The sequence below is a fragment of the Pristiophorus japonicus genome, chromosome 14, assembly GCF_044704955.1.
Source record: "Pristiophorus japonicus isolate sPriJap1 chromosome 14, sPriJap1.hap1, whole genome shotgun sequence".
NCBI lineage: Eukaryota > Metazoa > Chordata > Chondrichthyes > Pristiophoridae > Pristiophorus > Pristiophorus japonicus.
The window spans coordinates 100,611,528-100,632,560 of NC_091990.1; the positions used below are offsets into that span (position 1 = coordinate 100,611,528).

At 43.5% G+C, this 21,033-nt stretch overlaps 1 protein-coding gene across 3 annotated transcripts in view; it reads right to left on the reverse strand.

The window, feature by feature from the left end:
* Positions 1–3,557: 3,557 nt before the first annotated feature.
* The window catches only part of LOC139279999 (protein phosphatase 1 regulatory subunit 12A-like), a 286,266-nt gene continuing 268,790 nt past the window's right edge, over positions 3,558–21,033 (reverse strand). For all 3 annotated transcript variants that reach the window (XM_070899408.1, XM_070899407.1, XM_070899406.1), the window contains exons 20-25: positions 20,864–20,880; positions 19,787–19,916; positions 18,767–18,871; positions 14,194–14,244; positions 8,541–8,591; positions 3,558–8,450 (exon numbers count right to left, since the gene is read on the reverse strand). In XM_070899408.1, the coding sequence (XP_070755509.1) occupies positions 8,364–8,450; positions 8,541–8,591; positions 14,194–14,244; positions 18,767–18,871; positions 19,787–19,916; positions 20,864–20,880 (441 nt within the window). In that variant the 3' untranslated portion in view covers positions 3,558–8,363. The remainder of the gene's footprint in view (positions 8,451–8,540; positions 8,592–14,193; positions 14,245–18,766; positions 18,872–19,786; positions 19,917–20,863; positions 20,881–21,033) is intronic.

Here is a 21,033-nt window from a genome sequence, read left to right on the forward strand (position 1 = left end):
AGAAGGGTATCAAATTGAAAACAAAGGCATACAGTGTGGCCAAAACTAGTGGGAGGCTAGAGGATTGGAAATTTTTTTTAAAGCCAGAAAAGAATGACTAAATAAATGATAAAGAGAGGGAAGATAGATTATGAAAGTAAACTAGCACGACAAGCGGGATGCAGAGAGGATATTTCCACTCATAGGGGAAACTAAAACTAGGGGACATAGTCTCAGAATAAGGGGCCGCCCATTTAAAACTGAGATGAGGAGAAATTTCTTCTCTCAGAGGGTTGTAAATCTATGGAATTCTCTGCCCCAGAGAGCTGTGGAGGCTGGGTCATTGAATATATTTAAGGCGGAGATAGACAGATTTTTGAGCAATAAGGGAGTAAAGGGTTATGGGGAGCAGGCAAGGAAGTGGAGCTGAGTCCATGATCTTATTGAATGGCGGAGCAGGCTCGAGGGACCAAATGGCCTACTCCTGCTCCTATTTCTTATGTTCTTATGTAACATCCCCCCTCCCCTGACCATCATGGGGGCAGGGGGGGAAAGAGGTCTTGATATAGAGTCCTATAAAACTTATATGAAGAAATTAAACAATGAATACAAGACATTGTATTTTCCTCTCTAACCACAGTTAATATATCTTCTATTTCTATTGCCAGTTCGCTTGTAACTGTGATTCTGGACTTTCCATAACATCTTAAATTTACACTGACATGCTCCTGACATCAAATCAAAAGCAGCAAGAATTGCTCTCTTTTCATTATAATTAACAGTGTTCATTAGATTTGCATGTGCAACAGAGCAAGTGTTTTATTGTTAAGCAACATTCCCAGTTTTTTTATGTCCATATTTTTACATCCCACATCTGATGATTTGCTAACAATTCAAAAAAGAAGAATCATCCTACTGTGATTCCCTTTCTTTAAAATTTGGAATAAGACGAGATTTTAATAAAATTGTTCATCACAGATTTATGGTTTGGATCAATTGGACCCTCACTTACAAATTGTGCAACTGATAAATCTTCCCCTGCCAGTTCAAGCACATGTTGCTGCTGCTGCTTCTTTGTCTCATTTTTCTGTGTGGAGCCTCTTAGTCTTGACAACTCCTTTTCATCAGCCACATGTTTGCAGACACTCCATGGCTTCCTTCAGCGTGCTCTATCTGCTGTTCCCCTGCCCACTTTCTCTGCTTTTCTCCCTTCTCCAGCCTGTTCTGTCACTGCTTTTCATCCTCCTCATGCTTGCGCTGTTGCTCCTTTGCAGTTGAAGATCTTCTAGTTACTGCACACAAACGTTATCCTCTCTTTCCTGCTCCCACTTGTGCTTTTTCTTCCTTTTGTTGCTTAGCCAGTTCCAGCTTCCAGTTTCACCACTACGGAATCTTTTTCTGAATTTGTGCTCAGTATAAATTCTGCTTACTTCTGGTAATATACATGACCTGTAAAGTTTGAGCTTCCGGGTTGGGTTCTGCAGGTGATTTTGATCCCATTTTAGTTGCTACTGAAAGTTAGGATTTGGACTCTCATGATGCTCACATCAAGAGGCAGCTTCCATAGACTGACTTGTCCCTCCTACAATCTGAAACTTCTAACCTCAAGTGTGGAGTGGGTTACCATACCATGGGATTAGTAATTAGCCATTTACCAAGTTATTTGGCACTCGAGTTCCATCATCATCATAGGCAGTCTCTCAGAATCAAGGAAGACTTGCTTCACTCTAAAAGTGAGTTCTTAGGTAACTGAACGGTCCAATATGGGAATTACAGTAGGACAGACAGTCGTTGAAGGAAAGGGGGGGGTGGGACTGGTTTGCCGCACGCTCCTTCCGCTGCCTGCGCTTGTTTTCTGCATGTTCTCAGCGACGAGACTAGAGGTGCTCAGCGCCCTCCCGGATGCTCTTCCTCCACTTAGGCCAGGGACTCCCAGGTGTCGTTAGGGATGTTGCATTTTATCAAGGAGGCTTTGAAGGTGTCCTTGAAACATTTCTTCTGCCCACCTTGGGCTTGCTTGCCGTGTAGAAGTTCCTACTCGTGTTCCACATGCGTAGCTGACCACAATTACCTCCCTTTATCAATAGATCCCCATGCTGTTGGACCCTATTGCTCAGACTAGACTATCATTCAAATTTATTACAAGAAATTCATACAAAAGCAAAATGAATACAGCTAAACAATGTTCAAGTTCATTACACTTCTTGAGTCTTTAAACTAAATCCTTTTATGATCTTTCACTTCGACTATGCCAGTTCTCTCAGAATTCTCTATCCACCATGTTATTTGGAGAATAAGCAATTGAATAAATGAAATGGCCAACAGCTTGAAGAATATATTCACTGATCACAAAACCCTTACCTAGAGAACTGCAAACCAAACTAGATCATAGTAAAAGCCATTTTTCCAGCGCGGGGGTGGGGGCTTCAAACCTTGCAAATTCTGTTAATGCTTCAACAAGGCGTGGCAAATATTCTTTGCATCCCAACTAATTTGGAAATCAAATTATCTGGCCCCATATTGTCATGAACAGGACACGAAAGCTACCATCTTAATACTAGTAAATTAAAACTCAATCACATTCCCTATGCATAGCTGAGAAACAACCTTGTAATATTTTTTTTAATTTGCAGCTCCACAGAGCATTGCACCTACTGTCACTGGTAGCATTTACAGACTACAGGGTTCGAGGTCCCATGTTGAGTCAGCTGTTCTCAGCTACGAGCAGTAGGGGCAGGATCAGGCTTAGCTGTCATGCTCTCCCAGTCAAATAGTCTGCCAACACTCGCTGTCTATGCTCATGTTAAGAAAGATGGTCACTTGGATCTGGGGCATCACACAAGATACTTTTCTGGTGAATAAAACTTACTTAAAACTCCCACCACCTCCGCATCAATCACTTACTGGTCAGGTACAGCATGGGCTAGAAATATCCAACAATAACAGCAAATGCATTTCACTGTGTGAAACGCTTTCAAAAGCTTCCGAGAATTATGAGATCTTTCTTTTACAACATCCCAACTGCATATGCTGTACCAGTGTCATATTTGCCTCTCTTGCCCCAACCTTGATGTGGCTTCTGAGCGAGACAATTAATGCTGCAACAAGAACAACTTTGTACCTTGGTGCCTCACCATGGAACTGTGGTGAGACTGCACAAACTCATTTGCCATCAGACTCTTACAGCCAGTGAAGAGAGACAAACTCCATCCTCTAATCTGGGCTGGATTGAAACCTGGGTTTAAGGAGGGTGTCCATGTTATCCAATCATGGAATGGAGTAAGTTAACAAACCATTCAAAAATATCTTTTAAAAAAATGTTACATCATTCCACAACACACAGTACCATCTAATAGATCAGTCAGTCTTTGAAAGAACCCACAAGTCTCTGCTTAAGTCAAGGTACATTAACACACTTTCTATATTCCAAGTGGGCTCCACTCCATAACAGCATAGGCCCAGTAAAGGGACTGCTTCTTTGAAATGAGTTCCATACATAAATATCCTTTTAGATACAAAACCTGAAAAAAATAGCTTTAGAGTACCTGGAAGCAGCAAGGAAGGCAATGGGTTCCGACAAAAGTCTGTGCATTTATTTTTTTGTAAAATATATATTTTTATTTTTGGTGCATATTGTGCTCATCAATGTGAGGGATGTCAGTGCTGGGATCTGATTATATTTTCACTTTTACACCCAGTATCAGTATTACGTATTCCCCGATCAAACGCAGGGTAAATTATCTCAACAATGCTCTAATCAACTTTTTAAAAAAGTGACCTTCTCCCCTCTCACATAAAAGATTTTCAACATTTCCATTTTCAACATCAGCCATCTCAGAGTGGCAATGCCCAGGTAGTACCAGAAAACGGATACCGTCAAACTTTATATGTTTACTGGCATCTAAGCAAAGGGGACAAACTCATTTCACACTCTGGGCTGGTTTCCAAACCAGGCCTCAGAGCTTAAAGGACAGTGTTAAACCCCCTGCATCTTATTAGAGAGAGGACCTCATCATCCTCTCTGTCTGGTCTGGATTTAACCAGGTTCCAGAGGTAAAAGGGCAGCGTCTGACCCATGACACCAAATTATCAACTACAGGTGAAATATTTTGGGAAATTATTTTGATGAAGTCATGGCATCTATTTTGTCTGTTTGAGCACAGAATGAGTACCCAGGGTGGTTGAGTTGCTCAACTGATAGATTGCCCCCTGTCTGCCAAACAGGATGTGAGTTGGACACTGTGCCAGTTCTCAGCCAAGCCAACAGGGTGGAGCCACATACAGAGATGAGATGTTTGATCTCAGCAGGAGGTTGGAGTGAACTGACTTCTCCAGCAAACACAAAGGGGGAACCAACAATCCAAGAGTGAGGACTGAGAGGGAGGCTTAGGTCCCAAATTGAGACCCAGGTCTGAACGCCGCATCAGAATATGGACTATGAGTGAGAATTCAGAGGCCTGCGAGTGAAGGCTAGGTACAAAAATGAATGGTGAGTCAAAGGCCAAGTTTGATAGTGAGGATTGTCTGACGTTAAAGCCTGGGAGCCAAATAGCTCTGGAAAACGGAAAGCCACCATGACACTTCACGAATGAAGCTTGTCTCGCTTTGTATTTACCGAAAGCAAAATGACTTTCAACCATTGGTTGACATGGATTAGTGAGTGGCAATTTTCTTTTAAATATTAACATACAAATGTACAAGAATATAAAGTTTACATTTCAAAGGGAGGTGAAATATATAGAACTGGTTTCAAACACATCTGTGGCTTTTATACATTGTGCAATTTGTAGGCAAGCATATAGAAAAGTAACTTATATATTGCATAAAAGATAAACTCAGCATTATTGCACAAGTGATGGAGTATGTGTATACTTTGTTTACCCATCAGATACACATAGCGTGAAGGAAGCCCCCAACTCCATCCCTCCTCCTCTTTCCCAAATATACGGATCTCTGCTCCACGTTGGATTTCAAGAGACCAATGGCTATAAACAGGTAAGCACTTTGTGTACGAGTGGACTATCCACGACAAACAAGTGAAGGAGTACTTTCATCCCATTCTTGAGGCATTTCTCTCTCTCTCTCTTTGGCTAGTGTCAGCATTTTCACTAAAGCAGTGTCACAGTACGTGGTTTCAGTTTGATATTTGGCATGTACATGAGGACAGTCACCTTCCCACCAGCACAAATAAATGATTAGCAAGACCATAGTTAATGTAACCCCCCATTTGCTAAGGCCTTGAAAAACTCACACTTTGTTCCTTGTATTGTCGCATGAAGACTGTTTTTAAATGATTCAGTCCCCCTCTGCACCCTCTAAATGTGATGCACAATGATCATCTACCCTCTCGTTTACTGAACTATCCCCTCAGTTATCTAACTTCACAGCTTCTGGCTTTTCCAACTCTTGTTGATCCCAACATGTATACAAAAATGATTTACACTGAAAAAATATTTGCTGCACCCAGTAAACAGTGAGCTAATTGACAACATTCCCTGGACCCAAAGACCTCCAGAATGGTGGGATCTTTCAGCTAAGGTGACCCTGATCTCTTGCTGCTGAAGTCTACCAGCAGATTATGCGCAGTGCCGACAACGAACATGCCATCCGACTGTGAGAAGACACCAGCCAATGGATGAACCAGGGATGAAGAAGCAATTATAGGAAACTTTAGGAGAACCCTCAAAGTCACAATTGGATAGTGCAAATGTGCAAGTGGGTATCTTGAGGCAGCAATACCCAGTCTTCTTCATAGACTGTATTTCAACCTTGATCCTTCAGAATTAAAAAGGTAACATTCTAATTTCCTGGGACACCTAGCCAAAGGACAGAAGTTGACAGGAGTGCTCGAGTCAGCTTGGATTATTAAATTTCATATATTAGTTCAATTGGTTACCATTCTGTCCACAGTGAGAGACTCCTCAGTGAAATAGTGAGACCAGGGAAGGCCATGTTCAACTGAAGGGAATGTCAGTGATTGCAAAATAAAAGCTTGCTGGCTTTTAAAGTGCAGAGGGAAACTGCGGGGGTTTAAGTATTCTCTCTCAGGACCCCCTGCACTAACTGACTGAAATGGTTTATTGGCTATCAAATTGGACACCTGAACAATATGAATTCAAGGCACCGAATACATCAGAAGGCTGCATTTTAGTAAATTATGTAACATGTGATTTGTGCATCTTCAAATGGAAGAATTTAGACAATGATGTCCTTGGACAGATTGTAATATCAAGCAGCTTTTTGACTTGAACATGATCATTTTAACAAAATCACTTCACTGCTGAGGTTGCAATTTCCAGCAAGAGTGAGGCCTACAGCAACATTGAGGGAACTCGCCCAGGGTAAGCAGACCAATGATTTGGAAAACAGGCCACTGAACTCTACTACTGATATTTATATATGTAAAAAATAAATACCTCTGCTCGCTTACATTTTACTTCTCAAGTGTCAGCTTGGCTCAATTGGTAGTACTCTTGTCTAAATCGTAAGGTTGTAAGTTCAAGCTCCACTCCAGAACTTGAGTATATAATCTTGGCTTACACTCTAGTGCAGTTGAGATGGAGTGTTGCACTGGCTGAGGAGCCACCCGCTAGAGGAGAAGTTAAACCAAGTAACCACTTGCCTATTCCAGTGGATCAGGTGGACATTGAGATTCCATGGTACTTCTGAAAAAGGAAGAGAGTGATTTTCTGGTGCCCTGGTCAGCATTTATTCCTCAACCACCATCATAAACAGATTAACTGGTTAATTTGCTCATTAGTGTGTTGTGGATTGTTTCTGAGGGAAGTGACAAGGTGCTATAGAAATTCAAGTCTTTCTCAAGTAGCAATGTCAGAGTCACAGCCACAACAATCTCAACAGTTGCTATCCAAGAGCACCACAAGTCAGGGCTTTTGTATTAGGGCCAGTACGGCAGGCTGTATAATGTGAGGATCTGTAAAATGTACCTCAATGTAAACACACATAATTCTTTAGTACCGCTGCACTTTACATTCTGATTGCAATGTTTATATTGCTCATTCTACTATTTTTTCCTTTGGCAAGGAAAGTGGAAAGTGCTGATTGGTATACCATTGTTCTTTTTTTGGTACAGGATACAGGAAAGACCTGAGAAGATTTATTTTTGGCAAGAGAGGTGGCAGAAGAGAAAGTATTTTAAAATTGGGGACATCTACATTAAAACAAAATATCAAATACCAAAAACTGTTGCAAGGAGGCAGAAAAATTTAGTGCAATTCCAATTAGCAGAGATCTCATGCTGAGTTCAGTGAGAAAACCTGGTCAGTACACTATGCGTACAGCTTTTAACCCTTTCTACCTCCGCCTCAAAAAAAATGGCCAGCCTCAAGAATCAGCAGCAGCCCTGCCTACCCGCAGTGACAGTGCCACATGTTTGAGGATCCCTCTATATTAGGATGATTCCTTCAACCATTTCTGCTCACACAAACCACTGTAAGGGTAACACCCACATATCAGAGACTAAACAATGACTCTGATGTTAGTTATTTTTAACTGCATATATTATCATTACCTGGGTTCTATCTCCTCATGTTGAAAATTAATCCTCAATGACCCTTCTCTTTTTTTCTTTACTTTCCCTCCTAAAAGCAGCAGTGACTTAGAACCAGTTAAAATCTTCGCAGGTTGGGTCATGAATGTAAGTGTACCTCACTTTGGGAGGCAAAGGATGCTAGGCAAAGGCATGAGGTCTTAAGCACCTCTTCCCAGTGCATCATTCTGATAAAACAGCCTGAGAGGTCAGCAATGAACAATGCAGCAAGGCGGGAACTTTAAATTGTGTGTGCTGTGTAGGAACCGGCTTTCGATAAATGTGATTTAGGTGGAAGATCAAAAGAATACTGGAGGAATTTTTCAAAAATGCTTTAGTCTTGTTCTGTTCCATTCCCTTATAAAAAAAAAAATGAAGAGGCTGCCAAGCAGAACCCCACGCTCCGTCTCTCCAATCAGACCAATGAAGTGTCCATTTCTTCAATTGTTCATGAACCACGAGTGAAGCAAAGTGCCCTGTTTTGTATCCTCATCACCAAAGTCACGCGAATGAAGAGTGTGCTGAGTGGGGTACTTGTAGTCATCATCATTGACTGTTGGTTCCCATAGCAACCATTCCTCACAGTAGTGCTGGTTCCCAGTGGTGTGTCTATACAGGTACCGGATTCGAGCATCGTTTGTACAGAGTCCAATGAACATGCCTTTCCAAACTACCCAGGGTGGTAGTTCAGGTGCTACTGTAACAGCAATAGGCGTGGCTTGATTAGCATTCCCTCCAGATAGAGAGGGTGAGGCAAGCATCTAGACATGGAGACCAGTGGCAGTACATTCCAAACTTCCAGAAAGCTTTGTGCAAGTGTTGAAGTGAAGGACAATTACTTGGAGAGTTTGCTGATGACACGAATCAGTGCACCATTTTCATCTTTCAGTCTCTGGTTGTCAGCTCTCAAATCTGTTAAAACCTGAATTGATAAAATTTTTAAAAACACTCAGGTTTATGATGTTGGCCATTAATAGGACTTCTTTTGTTTCAGATGAAATATGCTACAGACCTTTAGTTCTTCCCCAAGTTCTGAGATTCTTCTTTCTAAAGCTTTCCGCTCCTGTTAAAAGAAGTCAGAGTCAGTACATAAAATTACAGAAATTATGGCCATTTAGCCCACGGTGCCTTTGCGTCGTGCTAGCTCTTCAACTGGGACTATCTATTCTCATGTTATTCCTATGCCCTTGCACCATAAAATTCATACATTGTTCCTTTCAAATATTTACCAAATTGCATTTTATATTATCTTCTAGTCTCTGCCTTCACAGCCACTTGTGGCAAAGTATTCCAATGTTTCTAACATATCCCTTTCTTCTCCTACTGCACCTGGACAGGACCGGAACCGATGTCCTAGGGGGAGTGTTTGCTAGTGCTGTTGGGGAGGGGTTAAACTAATATGGCAGGGGGATAGAACCTATGCAGGGAGACAGATGGAAGTAGAATAGGGGCAGAAGCAAAAGATAGAAAGAAGAAAAGTAAAGGTGGAGGGCAGAGAAACCCAAGGCAAAAAGCAAAAAGGGCCACATTACAGCAAAATTCTAAAGGGGCAAAGTGTGTTAAAAAGACAAGCCTGAAGGCTCTGTGCCTCAATGCGAGGAGTATTTGTAATAAGGAGGGAATGCTAATTAACTGTGCAGGCAGCAAGTAACAAATATGATATAATTGGCAACACGGAGACATGGCTCCAGGGTGGCCAAGGCTGGGAACTCAACATCCAGGGGTATTCAACATTCAAGAAGGATAGACAGAAAGGAAAAGGAGGTGGGGTGGCGTTGCTGGTTGAAGAGGAAATTAACGGAATAGTAAGGAAGGACATCAGCTTGGATGATGTGGAATTGGTATGGGTGGAGCTACGGAATACCAAAGGGCAGAAAATGCTAGTAGGTGTTGTGTACAGACCATCAAACAGTAGTAGTGAGGTTGGGGACAGCATCAAACAAGAAATAAGGGATGCGTGCAATAAAGGTACAGCAGTTACCATGGGTGACTTTAATCTACATATAGATTGGGCTAACCAAACTGGTAGCAATGCAGTGGAGGAGGATTTCCTAGAGTGTATTAGGGATGGTTTTCTAGACAATATGTCGAGGAACCAACTAGAGGGCTGGCCATCCTGGAGTGGATGATGTGTAATGAGAAAGGACTAATAAGCAATCTTGTTGCGCAAGGCCCTTTGGGGAAGAGTGACCATAATATGGTAGAATTCTTTATTAAGATGGAGAGTGACACAATTAATTCAGCGACTAGGGTTCTGAACTTAAGGAACGGTAACTTCAATGGTATGAGACATGAATTGGCTAGAATAGACTGGCGAATGATACTTAAAGGGTTGACGGTGGATAGGCAATGGCAAACATTTAAAGATCACATGGATGAACTTCAACAAGTGTACATCCCTGTCTGGAGTAAAAATAAAACGGGGAAGGTGGCTCAACCATGGCTAACAAGGGAAATTAAGGATAGTGTTAAATCCAAGGAAGAGGCATATAAATTGTCCAGAAAAAGCAGCAAACCTGACGATTGGGAGAAATTTAGAATTCAGCAGAGGAGGACAAAGGGTTTAATTAGGAGGGGGAAAATAGAGTATGAGAGGAAGCTTGCTGGGAACATAAAAACTGACTGCAAAAGCTTCTATAGATATGTGAAGAGAAAAAGATTAGTGAAAACAAACATAGGTCCCTTGCAGTCAGATTCAGGTGAATTTATAATGGGGAACAAAGAAATGGTAGACCAGTTGAACAAATATTTTGGTTCTGTCTTCACGGAGGAAGACACAAATAACTTCCCGGAAATACAAGGGGACCGAGGGTCTAGTGAGAAGGAGGAACTGAAGGAAATCCTTATTAGGCTTGAAATTGTGTTAGGGAAATTGATGGGATTGAAGGCCGATAAATCCCGGGGCCTGATAGTCTGCATCCCAGAGTAATTAAGGAAGTGGCCCTAGAAATAGTGGATGCATTGGTGATCATTTTCCAACAGTCTACTGACTGTGGATCAGTTCCTATGGACTGGAGGGCAACTAATGTAACACCACTTTTTTAGAAAGAAGGGAGAGAGAAAACAGGTAATTATAGACCGGTTAGCCTGACATCAGTAGTGGAGAAAATGTTGGAATCAATTATTAAAGATGAAATAGCAGCACATTTGGAAAGCAGTGACAGGATCGGTCCAAGTCAGCATGGATTTATGAAAGGGAAATCATGCTGGGCAAATCTTCTAGAATTTTTTGAGGATGTAACTAGTAGAGTGGACAAGGGAGAACCAGTGGATGTGGTGTATTTGGACTTTCAAAATGCTTTTGACAAGGTCCCACACAAGAGATTGGTGTGCAAAATTAAAGCACATGGTATTGGGGGTAATGTACTGACGTGGATAGAGAATTGGTTGGCAGACAGGAAGCAGAGAGTCGGGATAAACGGGTCCTTTTCAGAATGGAAGGCAGTGACTAGTGGGGTGCCGCAGGGCTCAGTGCTGGGACCCCAGCTATTTACAATATACATTAATGATTTAGATAAAGGAATTGAGTGTAATATCTCCAAGTTTGCAGATGACACTGCTGGGTGGCGGTGTCAGCTGTGAGGAGGATGCTAAGAGGCTGCATGGTGACTTGGACAGGTTAGGTGAGTGGGGAAACGCATGGCAGATGCAGTATAATGTGGATAAATGTGAGGTTATCCATTTTGGTGGCAAAAACACGAAGGCAGAATATTATCTGAATGGCGGCAGATTAGGAAAAGGGTAGATGCAACGAGACCTGGGTGTCATGGTACATCAGTCATTAAAAGCTGACATGCAGGTACAGCAGGCAGTGAAGAAGGCAAATGGTATGTTGGCCTTCATAGCTAGGGGATTTGAGTATAGGAGCAGGGAGGTCTTACTGCAGTTGTACAGGGCCTTGGTGAGGCCCCACCTGGAATATTGTGTTCAGTTTTGGTCTCCTAATCTGAGGAAGGACGTTCTTGCTATTGAGGGAGTGCAGTGAAGGTTCACAAGACTACTTCCCGGGATGGTTGGACTGACATATGAGGAGAGACTGGATCGACTGGGCCTGTATTCACTGGAGTTTAGAAGGATGAGAGGGGATCTCATAGAAACATATACAATTCTGACAGGACTGGACAGGTTAGATGCAGGAAGAATGTTCCCGATGTTGGGGAAGTCCAGAACCAGGGGACATAGTCTAAGGATAAGGGGTAAGCCATTTAGGACTGAGATGAGGAGAAACTTCTTCACTCAGAGACTTTTTAACCTGTGGAATTCCCTACCACAGAGAGTTGTTCATTCCAGTTCATTGGATATATTCAAGAGAGAGTTAGATATGGCCCTTACAGCTAAAGGGATCAAGGGGGACGGAGAGAAAGCAGGAAAGGGGTACTGAGGTGAACAATCAGCCATGATCTTATTGAACGGTGGTGCAGGCTGGAAGGGCCGAATGGCCTAATCCTACACCTATTTTCTATGTTTCTATGTTCTCAGTCTGTGCCCACCCGTTGCTGATGCGCCAACCAGCAGAAAAGATCAATCACGGTTTATACTCTCAAAACCTTTGATCATCTTAAAACCTGTAACAATCCCCCTCAACCTCATTTCCACTGAAAAAGCTGAAAATCTTCTTTGTAACAAAACTTCTCTTTCTCGACTATTATTGTCATGAATCTTTGCTGTACCCTTTCCATGATTCCTTCCTATAACAGGGTTCCCAGAACTGTAAACATTACTTAAATGTGGCCATACTCAATTTCTTGTATAAATTCAAAAACAATTCCTTGCTTTAGTATTTAGTGCCTCAATATATAAAATATATCATCCCATTTGCTTTCATTTGGGTTTTTTTCTCTCTCAAAATATTCTGCTTCACACTTCTCTGCATTGAACTGTATATCTGCCACCTATCTGTACCCTCCTGCATGTTTTTCTCGCAGTTGAAATGTCCCCTAATTTAGTGTAATTAGCAAATTTAAATTTTATTCCCATGTCCAAATCATTTATATATGTGGAAAACAAAAGAGCTTGAAACATGGACTCTGGAGTACACCACTAATTGCATCTTGCAAGAAATATTCACCGATTCCTACTCTCTGCTCTATCCTAAACATCCATTGATCTACACTATCACTTTACCTTAATATTAACAGCCATAATCTATGTCAGTCATGTTTCAGGACCTTTTAACCATTTCCCATGGAAAGGTTTTAGAAGAATGAATTACCTTTAAATGCTGTGTATTCACACAGGTTTAAGAAAGGCCCCATAGATGATATGTAGTTATAATGCCTAATGTGCTAGCTTTGATGTTTCCCCATAGATTGTAATTAATATGCAAGTTGTCAGCCTGTCTCAGCATAGAATGACACCTCCCAGTATCTTTTTACCCAAGAGAGAGGGGACTTTCAGCCCAATTGTCTGATGTGGATTGAAACAGAGACACAGAGGTAACATTCTCTATTCTAATTTCGAGTATCACCTGGTACTCTGTATTGTTCCCAGAATTAATAATTATTCTATGGTCCATTCCCAGAATTATCCATCAATCTGTGCCAATTCTCAGAATTACTGTGCTCTGTGTATATTCCATTGAGTAGACTAGGGCTATATTCCCTAGAATTTAGAAGAATGAGGTGTGATCTCATTAAAACATATAGAGCCTAATTTTCGATTCTGCTCATTTCGGGGCGGTAATGGCGGTGGGGCGGTAAAGTTTGCGCCTGGGAACAGTTTATGCCTCAGTCAGCAAAATTCATCAGCTGGACCCCGAGTGTGGGGCGGAGCGCTAAGGGAGGCATTACACACCTATTTTAGGGCACTAGGCCGGCTGAGCAAGTGAAAATGCCAAGCTAAACAGCCGGCCTTGGAGCGCTGTAAGACAGGCCTGGGGGCAGGGGGAACAAAAAAAAAAAACACCAAAAACATTCCCAATAAATAACTCACGCCACCACAACATAAATCACAAAAAAAAAACAATCACACTTACCAGAGGTCGATATTACTTACCTCACTGCAGCTGCTACAGCTTGGAACGCCAGCTTTCACAGGCAGTCCCAGCAGGATGCCCTACAGAGTGCTACAGGATCAGGCGACAGCCAAAAATCGAGCCGGTATCGCAACCAGGGGCGTTGCACACCAGCTTGCCACTTCCGGGCGACAAACCCCATTGGCACCGAATGTCCCGGCAAGATGCTGAAAGCTGGCCACCCGTCCGGAAGTGCTTACCTCCGTGTTCCAGAGCCCTATCAGGGGCGGCAGAAGACCTAAAAATCCAGCCCATAAACTTCTTAAGGGACTTGACAGGGTAGATACTAAGAGGACATTTGCCCTGGCTGGGGATTCAAGAACTAGGGGTCTGTCTCAGAATAAGGGGTTGGCCATTTAGGACTGCGATGAGGAGAAATTTCTTCACTTAGAGGGTGGTGAATCTTTGAAATTCTCTACCGCAGAGGGCTGTGGATGCTCAGTCATTGAATATATTCAAGACAGAGATTTGATAGATTTTTGGATACTAAGGGAATCAAGTGATATAGGGATAAGGCAGGAAATTGGAGTTGAGGTAGATCAATCATGATCTTATTGAATGGTGGAGCAGGCTCAAAGGGCCGAATGGCCGACTCCTGCTCCTAGTTCTTATGTTCTTATTCCCACAATTCATTTGGAGATCCTGTACTCACTTTCTTCTCCATTTCCAGGTGGGCAGTCCTGTCTGCAAACCTTTCTTGCATCTATCAAACCAAAACAGAAACAGACAGATCAAAAATATGTCAAACCGCAAAATGGTGAGTATTAGAGCAGAGCCGTCTCTATTTAATACAGGGTGAGGGTGTGTGAGGGCAGAAAGTGTTGTCGATGTAATACAGGGTGATGGGCTGTGAGCGCAGAGTGCTGTCGATTTAGTTCCAATTCTAGTTCTCTTGCTGGTACAACATGCATGGACTGGGTGAATAATGGAGAAAACCAATGGCAGAGGCCTTCACCCAATCTGCTTGCCCCGGATGTTCTGCTGGGTATGCATTGGGGAACACGAGTCTCTGCTCTGCGATACAAGCCTCATTCGGAGGACTCATTCTATTCGGTCGGTTCATGTCCGTGCTGCCTGAGAAATTCTGGCATGTCATTCCATTAGCATCGCTGCGTTTCTGTAAAACCTGGCACACAGCAGACCCCTGTTGGCGCACAGGCATCAGAAGCAGCGGTGTAGCTGACCTATATCACACCATTTAGTTATTTAGGTGTCCTTCTATTATGGCCTTTTTTGTTTATTTTGATGAAACTCTTGTTCTATCATAACACATTCAGATTGGATCTTTAATTGTTCCTTTTATTTTTAAAATTTAACATCCCCCCCCCCTCCCCATTCAGGAATGTTATAACCAAGAGGTGAGATGGATGCGTCTATATTGAAGGAGGACTCAGCAGACCCTCTGGAGCTGCGTTACCCGAACATGCCCAAGAGGCCATGTCTTCACTGCTGGCGCTTCACCAGGGAGATGCTTTGCAAAACCTTGCCATCTGCTGCAGCAGAGCCTCCAAACTGCCTCGAGATCAGGCACGTCTCTGCCCATGCTCATGAAAGTCCACCACTGCCTTCTAGCATTCTGCCACTTGCTCTTCTTCAGTGGCATCCACCAGATAAGCCCGCACGCAGAGAGCACCGCGACATTCAGCACGTGAATGGGACATTATTTGACGGGGTCAAGCATTTCATAACTTGTCCAAAAGAGGACAAACATCAACAGAACGGAGGAAAAAGAAAGGCTTGCATTTCATGACCTCAGGATGTCCCAAAGCCAATTAAGTAGTTCTGAAGTGTAGTAACTTTTGTAATCTATGAAACGCAGCAGCCAATTTGCACCCAACAAGGTCCCATAAACAGCAATGTGATAGCGACCAGACAATCTTTTTTAGTGATTTGGTTGAGGGATAAATATTGTCCAGAACAACGAGGTGAACTCCTCTGCTCTTCTTTGAATAGTGCCGTTGTATCTTTGACATGCATCTGAGGGGTTCGACGGGGCCTCGGTTTAATGTTTTGTCCGAAATGTGGCACCTCTGACAGTGCAGCACTTCCTCAGTACTGGACTGGAGTGTCAGTCTAGCTCAAGTGCCTGGAGTGGGATTTGAACCCATAACCTTCTGACTCAGAGGCAAGCGTGCTACCCACTGAGCCAGGGCTGACACCGAAAAAGTCTCTTCACCTTTTCCGCCAAAGTGACAGATTCCCAAAAGTGCAAGACCGCACTGATCCAACACAAATGGGCTCCTTTCCAAAATGCCACGGTATGTGTGAAAAGGAATGTATTGCATTCTATTAATGTACAGGTTACATGTGACCATCAGGACTACACCATGTAATCGGATGCCAGGTACCTTGGAAGCTGCCATAATGCTTTCATTCTACATCACTATGCATTCCCATCCTTATTTCAAGGTTAAAAATAAAAACAGAAAATGCTGAACTCTGCTTCTCTCTCCATGGATGCTGCCTGATCTGCTGAGTATTTCCAGTATTTACTGTTTTTATTTCAGATTTCTAGCATCTGCAGTATTTGACTCTTATGTCAAGGTTGTTCGGACAGATGGATCCAGGGCAACCCAGCACACCCGAGCTGATGACACCAATGTATTATCCCAGAACAGCACCTCAAATATAATGAGGCGTGTAGCTCTGCTCGACACGAATAGTACGCACTATTGGACTGCTCAATCAATCATTTCACCGGCTTCTAGGAGTCCGGGAAGGGGTGTGATGCTGTACAGTCCTGAAAGCTATCTACAATTATAGTCATTTGGCACATGCTGTACTTTACTGGCTGGAGAAGTTTATGATCGGGCTGAAGAGGATAGAGACTCCGAGGCAGAGCCTGTGGATTTGCCAGCTCCACCAATGAGCTGAAATCCACCAATGGCGACTAGAAAACAATTAATTTAAAATTTTCAAGCTCCTCACCCGTTCCCCCATCTTAAGTGTTCCTGAACAGGGATTCCTATGAACTGTCACACCAACTCCATATAACACTGTGATCCCATACTATACTTCATCCACCATGAGTGCACATTCGGTCATAGGCTTAAATGAAACTCCAACAGCAAGTTCAAGGGCAAATATTGATCCGAAAATGTGATTCTTGTATGGGTGTTGTGTTTCATTTCCCCAGTGCTTCCCCTTGGTGACAATGTATGATGAGAGTCTTACTAATTAGTTCTCTTTCTCGGTGCTGAGGTGGCTGCCAGTTGGCTTTCTCCAAGGGCTCCTGGGCTTTTTATCTCCTTCCGAAGGGTCACATATTCATGTAACTGCAGGCACCACCGGTGTTGCTCTGGTGACTGCCTGTGTTCGCTGGCCTTCGGAAACTGTGCATCCCCACTGAGTGAGATGGTTATGTGGCAAGGATCAGGAGTCGCTGATAGGCATCCCCTTCGTCCCTGCCATGCCGCTGCAGAAGTTCTGCATCAAGGTGCTGTTCAGTTCATACCCCAGTATGGGAATCAGATGGCTCAACGAAATTGGAGCCCAATATGTCCACAGTATTAGTTATGTCACTCCTGATAATACCCATACAAGGTACGTTTAAGACTTCTTAAGCCCTGGAGATTCCATGCACTCCATAATAGACAGCACTTCTGTGATGAGGTTAAAGATCACGGCACAGATACAGGTAGTGGACTCTTTCATTGTAGCGGTCAGATTGTGCCAGTTTTGTTGCACACTTGAAAAGGTCTGTGAACTGAGGGTGCTCACAAAACAACCTTCTTGTAAAGGAAGGTGCTGGACGGCACCAATCCTGGAACTCAGCATCTGAGGCCACCTTGGAGCGATCCCTCCAGCCTTCTTTCTGCTCCTCCTCAGTCATGCTGTATCTTTCACCCAGCGCTCCCTGTTCTTAACTACCATCTTCCCCAGAGTGGCTGTTCCTGGGCTGAGGCTTGTGGTAGGCGGAATGAGTGATGCAGTGTGGTGGGAAGTGGATGGGTCCTTTCCCTCTGACCCTAGGAAGGGTCCTTTCCCTCTGACCCGACCAACTGTTGCTCCTCAGGAGACCTTACAGGAACATTATAAGGAAAAGCACAGAGTGGAATCTGCAGGGTACTCCCGGGGCAACAGTTCATTAGCCACCGACATGATATAGGGGAGCCAGGTATGCTGTCTATTAGCAGAATGGACTAGTGAAGGGCCAATTTCTTGAAGGACAAAAAAAGAATGGTAGAATGGTACTAGCCTATGGATGTAGGTTCCCCACCTGCATGACCCTCTCCAATGGGGACTATGGAGTGGAAGTCCTGGCTGAGACATTCCATGCAAGTCAACTTCTTCAGATTTGGGGAGCCCCCTCCAGTTTTCATCTTTCCCCTTCTACTGTAGGCTTCCCTTTGCCTGCATCATGAAGACATTGATAAAATGCTGACTGTTTCCTGAAGCCTACCATCACTGGACAAATGACGACTCGGCTTCCTAAAACAAGAGTGCAAGAACATACAGCATGCAAGTGGGTAGAAGGGTAGGTCATAGTTCCACCTTCCATTAGTGAGAGCTGCAAGTTTGCAGGAAAGATAAAAGGTTGTGCCATGCCTGAAATGGTGTGTCTTGTGCTACTGTTAGAAAGGGCAGGGGTGTGTGCAAAGATAAGGAAACATCCTATTGTCGGGAAGCCTGTTCCTGTGTTGCAGATATGCCATTGCAGTTTACTATAAAGAGATAAGTATAGCAGGCACTTTAAGTGACAAATACCATGGTGTTGAATTTCTTCCTCATCTGGGAGGATTAGCTCTGAGGATTGAAGAAACTGCATTCACCTGCTCAGCCATCATTCCTTCCCAGACAGCCCTGAATGCAGCTCACTGAGAAAAGCACTCCTCATCCAAAAATGGTGCACCTTCTTGCCATCACCCATCACAACATTGCCTCCTGGGCTCGCTCCGGAACGGAAGCTGTTTACGTGCGTGAACAAGTGGTGCTGATTTTGCACTCCCTTCAAAGGGGAGAGGTCAGGCATGACTCTTGGTGAAAGAGAAACTCGTGCTACTTCCACAAGAAACATCAAAGCTGCTTGGACAGCTGAACAATAGTTGTGAAGGCTGGTGCAAACCAATCATCACTAATTCTGGAGCCCTGGGCTGTGCATGTGTCTTTCTCTAGATTCATCCCTATCTGATTAACACAGCGTTAATCCCACTGACCCATAACAATTAACTGGATCCAGCACTTGAAGGGCTACGTTCTGTGGGGGCTGTTCAAACACCGCTTACCTGTGTGGCCTTCTCTAACTCCAGCTTGGTCTGTGCAATCTTCATTTGCATCTCATGCAGCTGGTCCCGTAGTTGGACATTCTCTCTCTGAAGCTCTTCATACAGCTGTTACAGAGGAAGACAGAAATGAGACCTCATTACTTTCCAGCCTTTTCTGGCAACATTCCTGAACAGCAACTTCTCTCAACATTTTATATTAAGGGATCCACTTGAGCAGAAATACTAATGGAATTGATATTAACAACAGGAGCAGGCAGGGCAGATCAGAATCAGAGTATACCTTGGCATGGTGAACACCATGTGATGGAGATTAAGGTCAGGCTTATGATGGAAAAGGGAATGCGTATACGAGGAATAGTCAACCTTAGAAAGGCAGGTTTTGAGGGGACAGCCTCAGGAAAATGGGCTGGACAGAAGAGGAAAAGCATAGTAGAAAAATGGATTATCTTCCTACACAGACTACAGAACAGTGTGTACCAGAAGAGAAGGGAAACAGAGGGAATAGGATGATGTGGCAAAAATAGCAGCAATGTGGGGGATAAAGCAAGAGAGAGATTGTTCTAAAGTATAATGTTACAGCTAGTCCAATGGACAGATGATTAGAAAAACAAGGTAAAGCAAGTCAAGAAACTGGTCAAGACAAATAAAGTAGATAAGGAGATTGGAATATCATGAAATAATAAAAGAAAAGTCCAGCATTTCACAGAAGTGAGCCGAAGATGGAGCTATTATAACAAAATATTGATCAGAGGTGGATTTTAATCAAAGTCTGAAAGGAGGAGAGGGAGCTGGAAAGGCAGAGGATCTTCGGGAGGGAATGCCAAAGCCTGGAGCCCAGACGGCTGAAGACATGGCAACCAATGGTGGGGCAAACGATGGCGGGGATGTACGAGGTCAGAGTCAGAGGGAGCGAGAGCTCTGGGTGGGTCTGTAAGGGTGCAGAGATTGGGGCGGGCAAGGCCATGAAGGGATTCAAATAAAAGCTCTTGAATAGAGATCTGGTCACCGCACCAAGTTTACCTTTCTATAGCCTCTCTTGTCGGTCTCGATCTCTGCTCGACCTACGCGCATAGAATGCAGGCCAGTGTCCGAGTAGGTGGTCACTCCTCTATTTGACAGAGTGCCTTGGCTGCTTGATGTGGTATCTCCTCTGTAAGTGAAGGCAACAAGTGGACAGGAATAAAGCAGCAATTTTTAAATTATATTTTTTCAACCTAGCTTTCATGTCCACTGAGGCCGTTACCAGAGGATAGAGGATATGGTCACCAGGTACAAAGCGTACTGCCAGTGTTCCCAACTTTGCCTACAGCAGGCAACTTGTTACTGGAAGAGACGAACAAAGCATGAGGTGCTCCAATCCCACCCGCAAACGTTAGAACTCATTATAAATTTCCTATTAATACAGGCCTTCTGAAACATCACCATTTTCTTTGTTGCCATTTACACCAGCACACCTCAATCCTACAATCCACTATCCGTGCCACATGCTAGATATGCCAACTTTCTAACAGAGAGCCCATGATCACGTTATGGACTGGACTGCTCGTTTCATCTCTTGTGTGGCAACCATTTGCTGTTCAAAACAGTTCCTCTGTATTATAAAAATGCACGGTGACACCAAGAGTTTTGCTAGCTAAAGCTCTCATCCGGGACAAACTAGTGTATAAACATCAGAACCAAGGCTTCACTGAAGTGTTTGTAGGATTTCCCCTCATTGTACCACCAACATGGAGATCCTTAAAAACTCACCCTTACAGACACTGCAGAAGGCTTCCCAACAGCTCAGTGGATAAATGTACCACCCAGTGTGACTGAACCATACAGACTGAGAAGAACCCATCACAAGATAATTTAGTCCATATTAGCTCAGCCATTCAGAAGCACACTACAGTCCTGCCCCTGTTCAATCCAGGATTCTTGAAGCGTTAGCGGATCTCAGCCAGCGCAGCAGCAGGGATTCTATGGTTAGCCTGTGCACCTGAACTTGGGAAGGAAAAACCAGCCGGTGGTCCCTGCTAGACACCTGTTGGTGTGAGGTGAGGACAGAATCAATCTCGGCTATGACAGGGTGGGAAATGGAGTATACAGAATCCTTACCTGGTCAGATGGTCAGTCTGCAAGAGAAAGAAAAAAAACAAATCAAGACCAAAATCGGTAATAAATAAAAGACTGAAAATAATCGAGAGCACGACACAATCCATACATAACCAGATACATACACTCCCATATGTATGTGTATACATACACACACACATACATACATACAC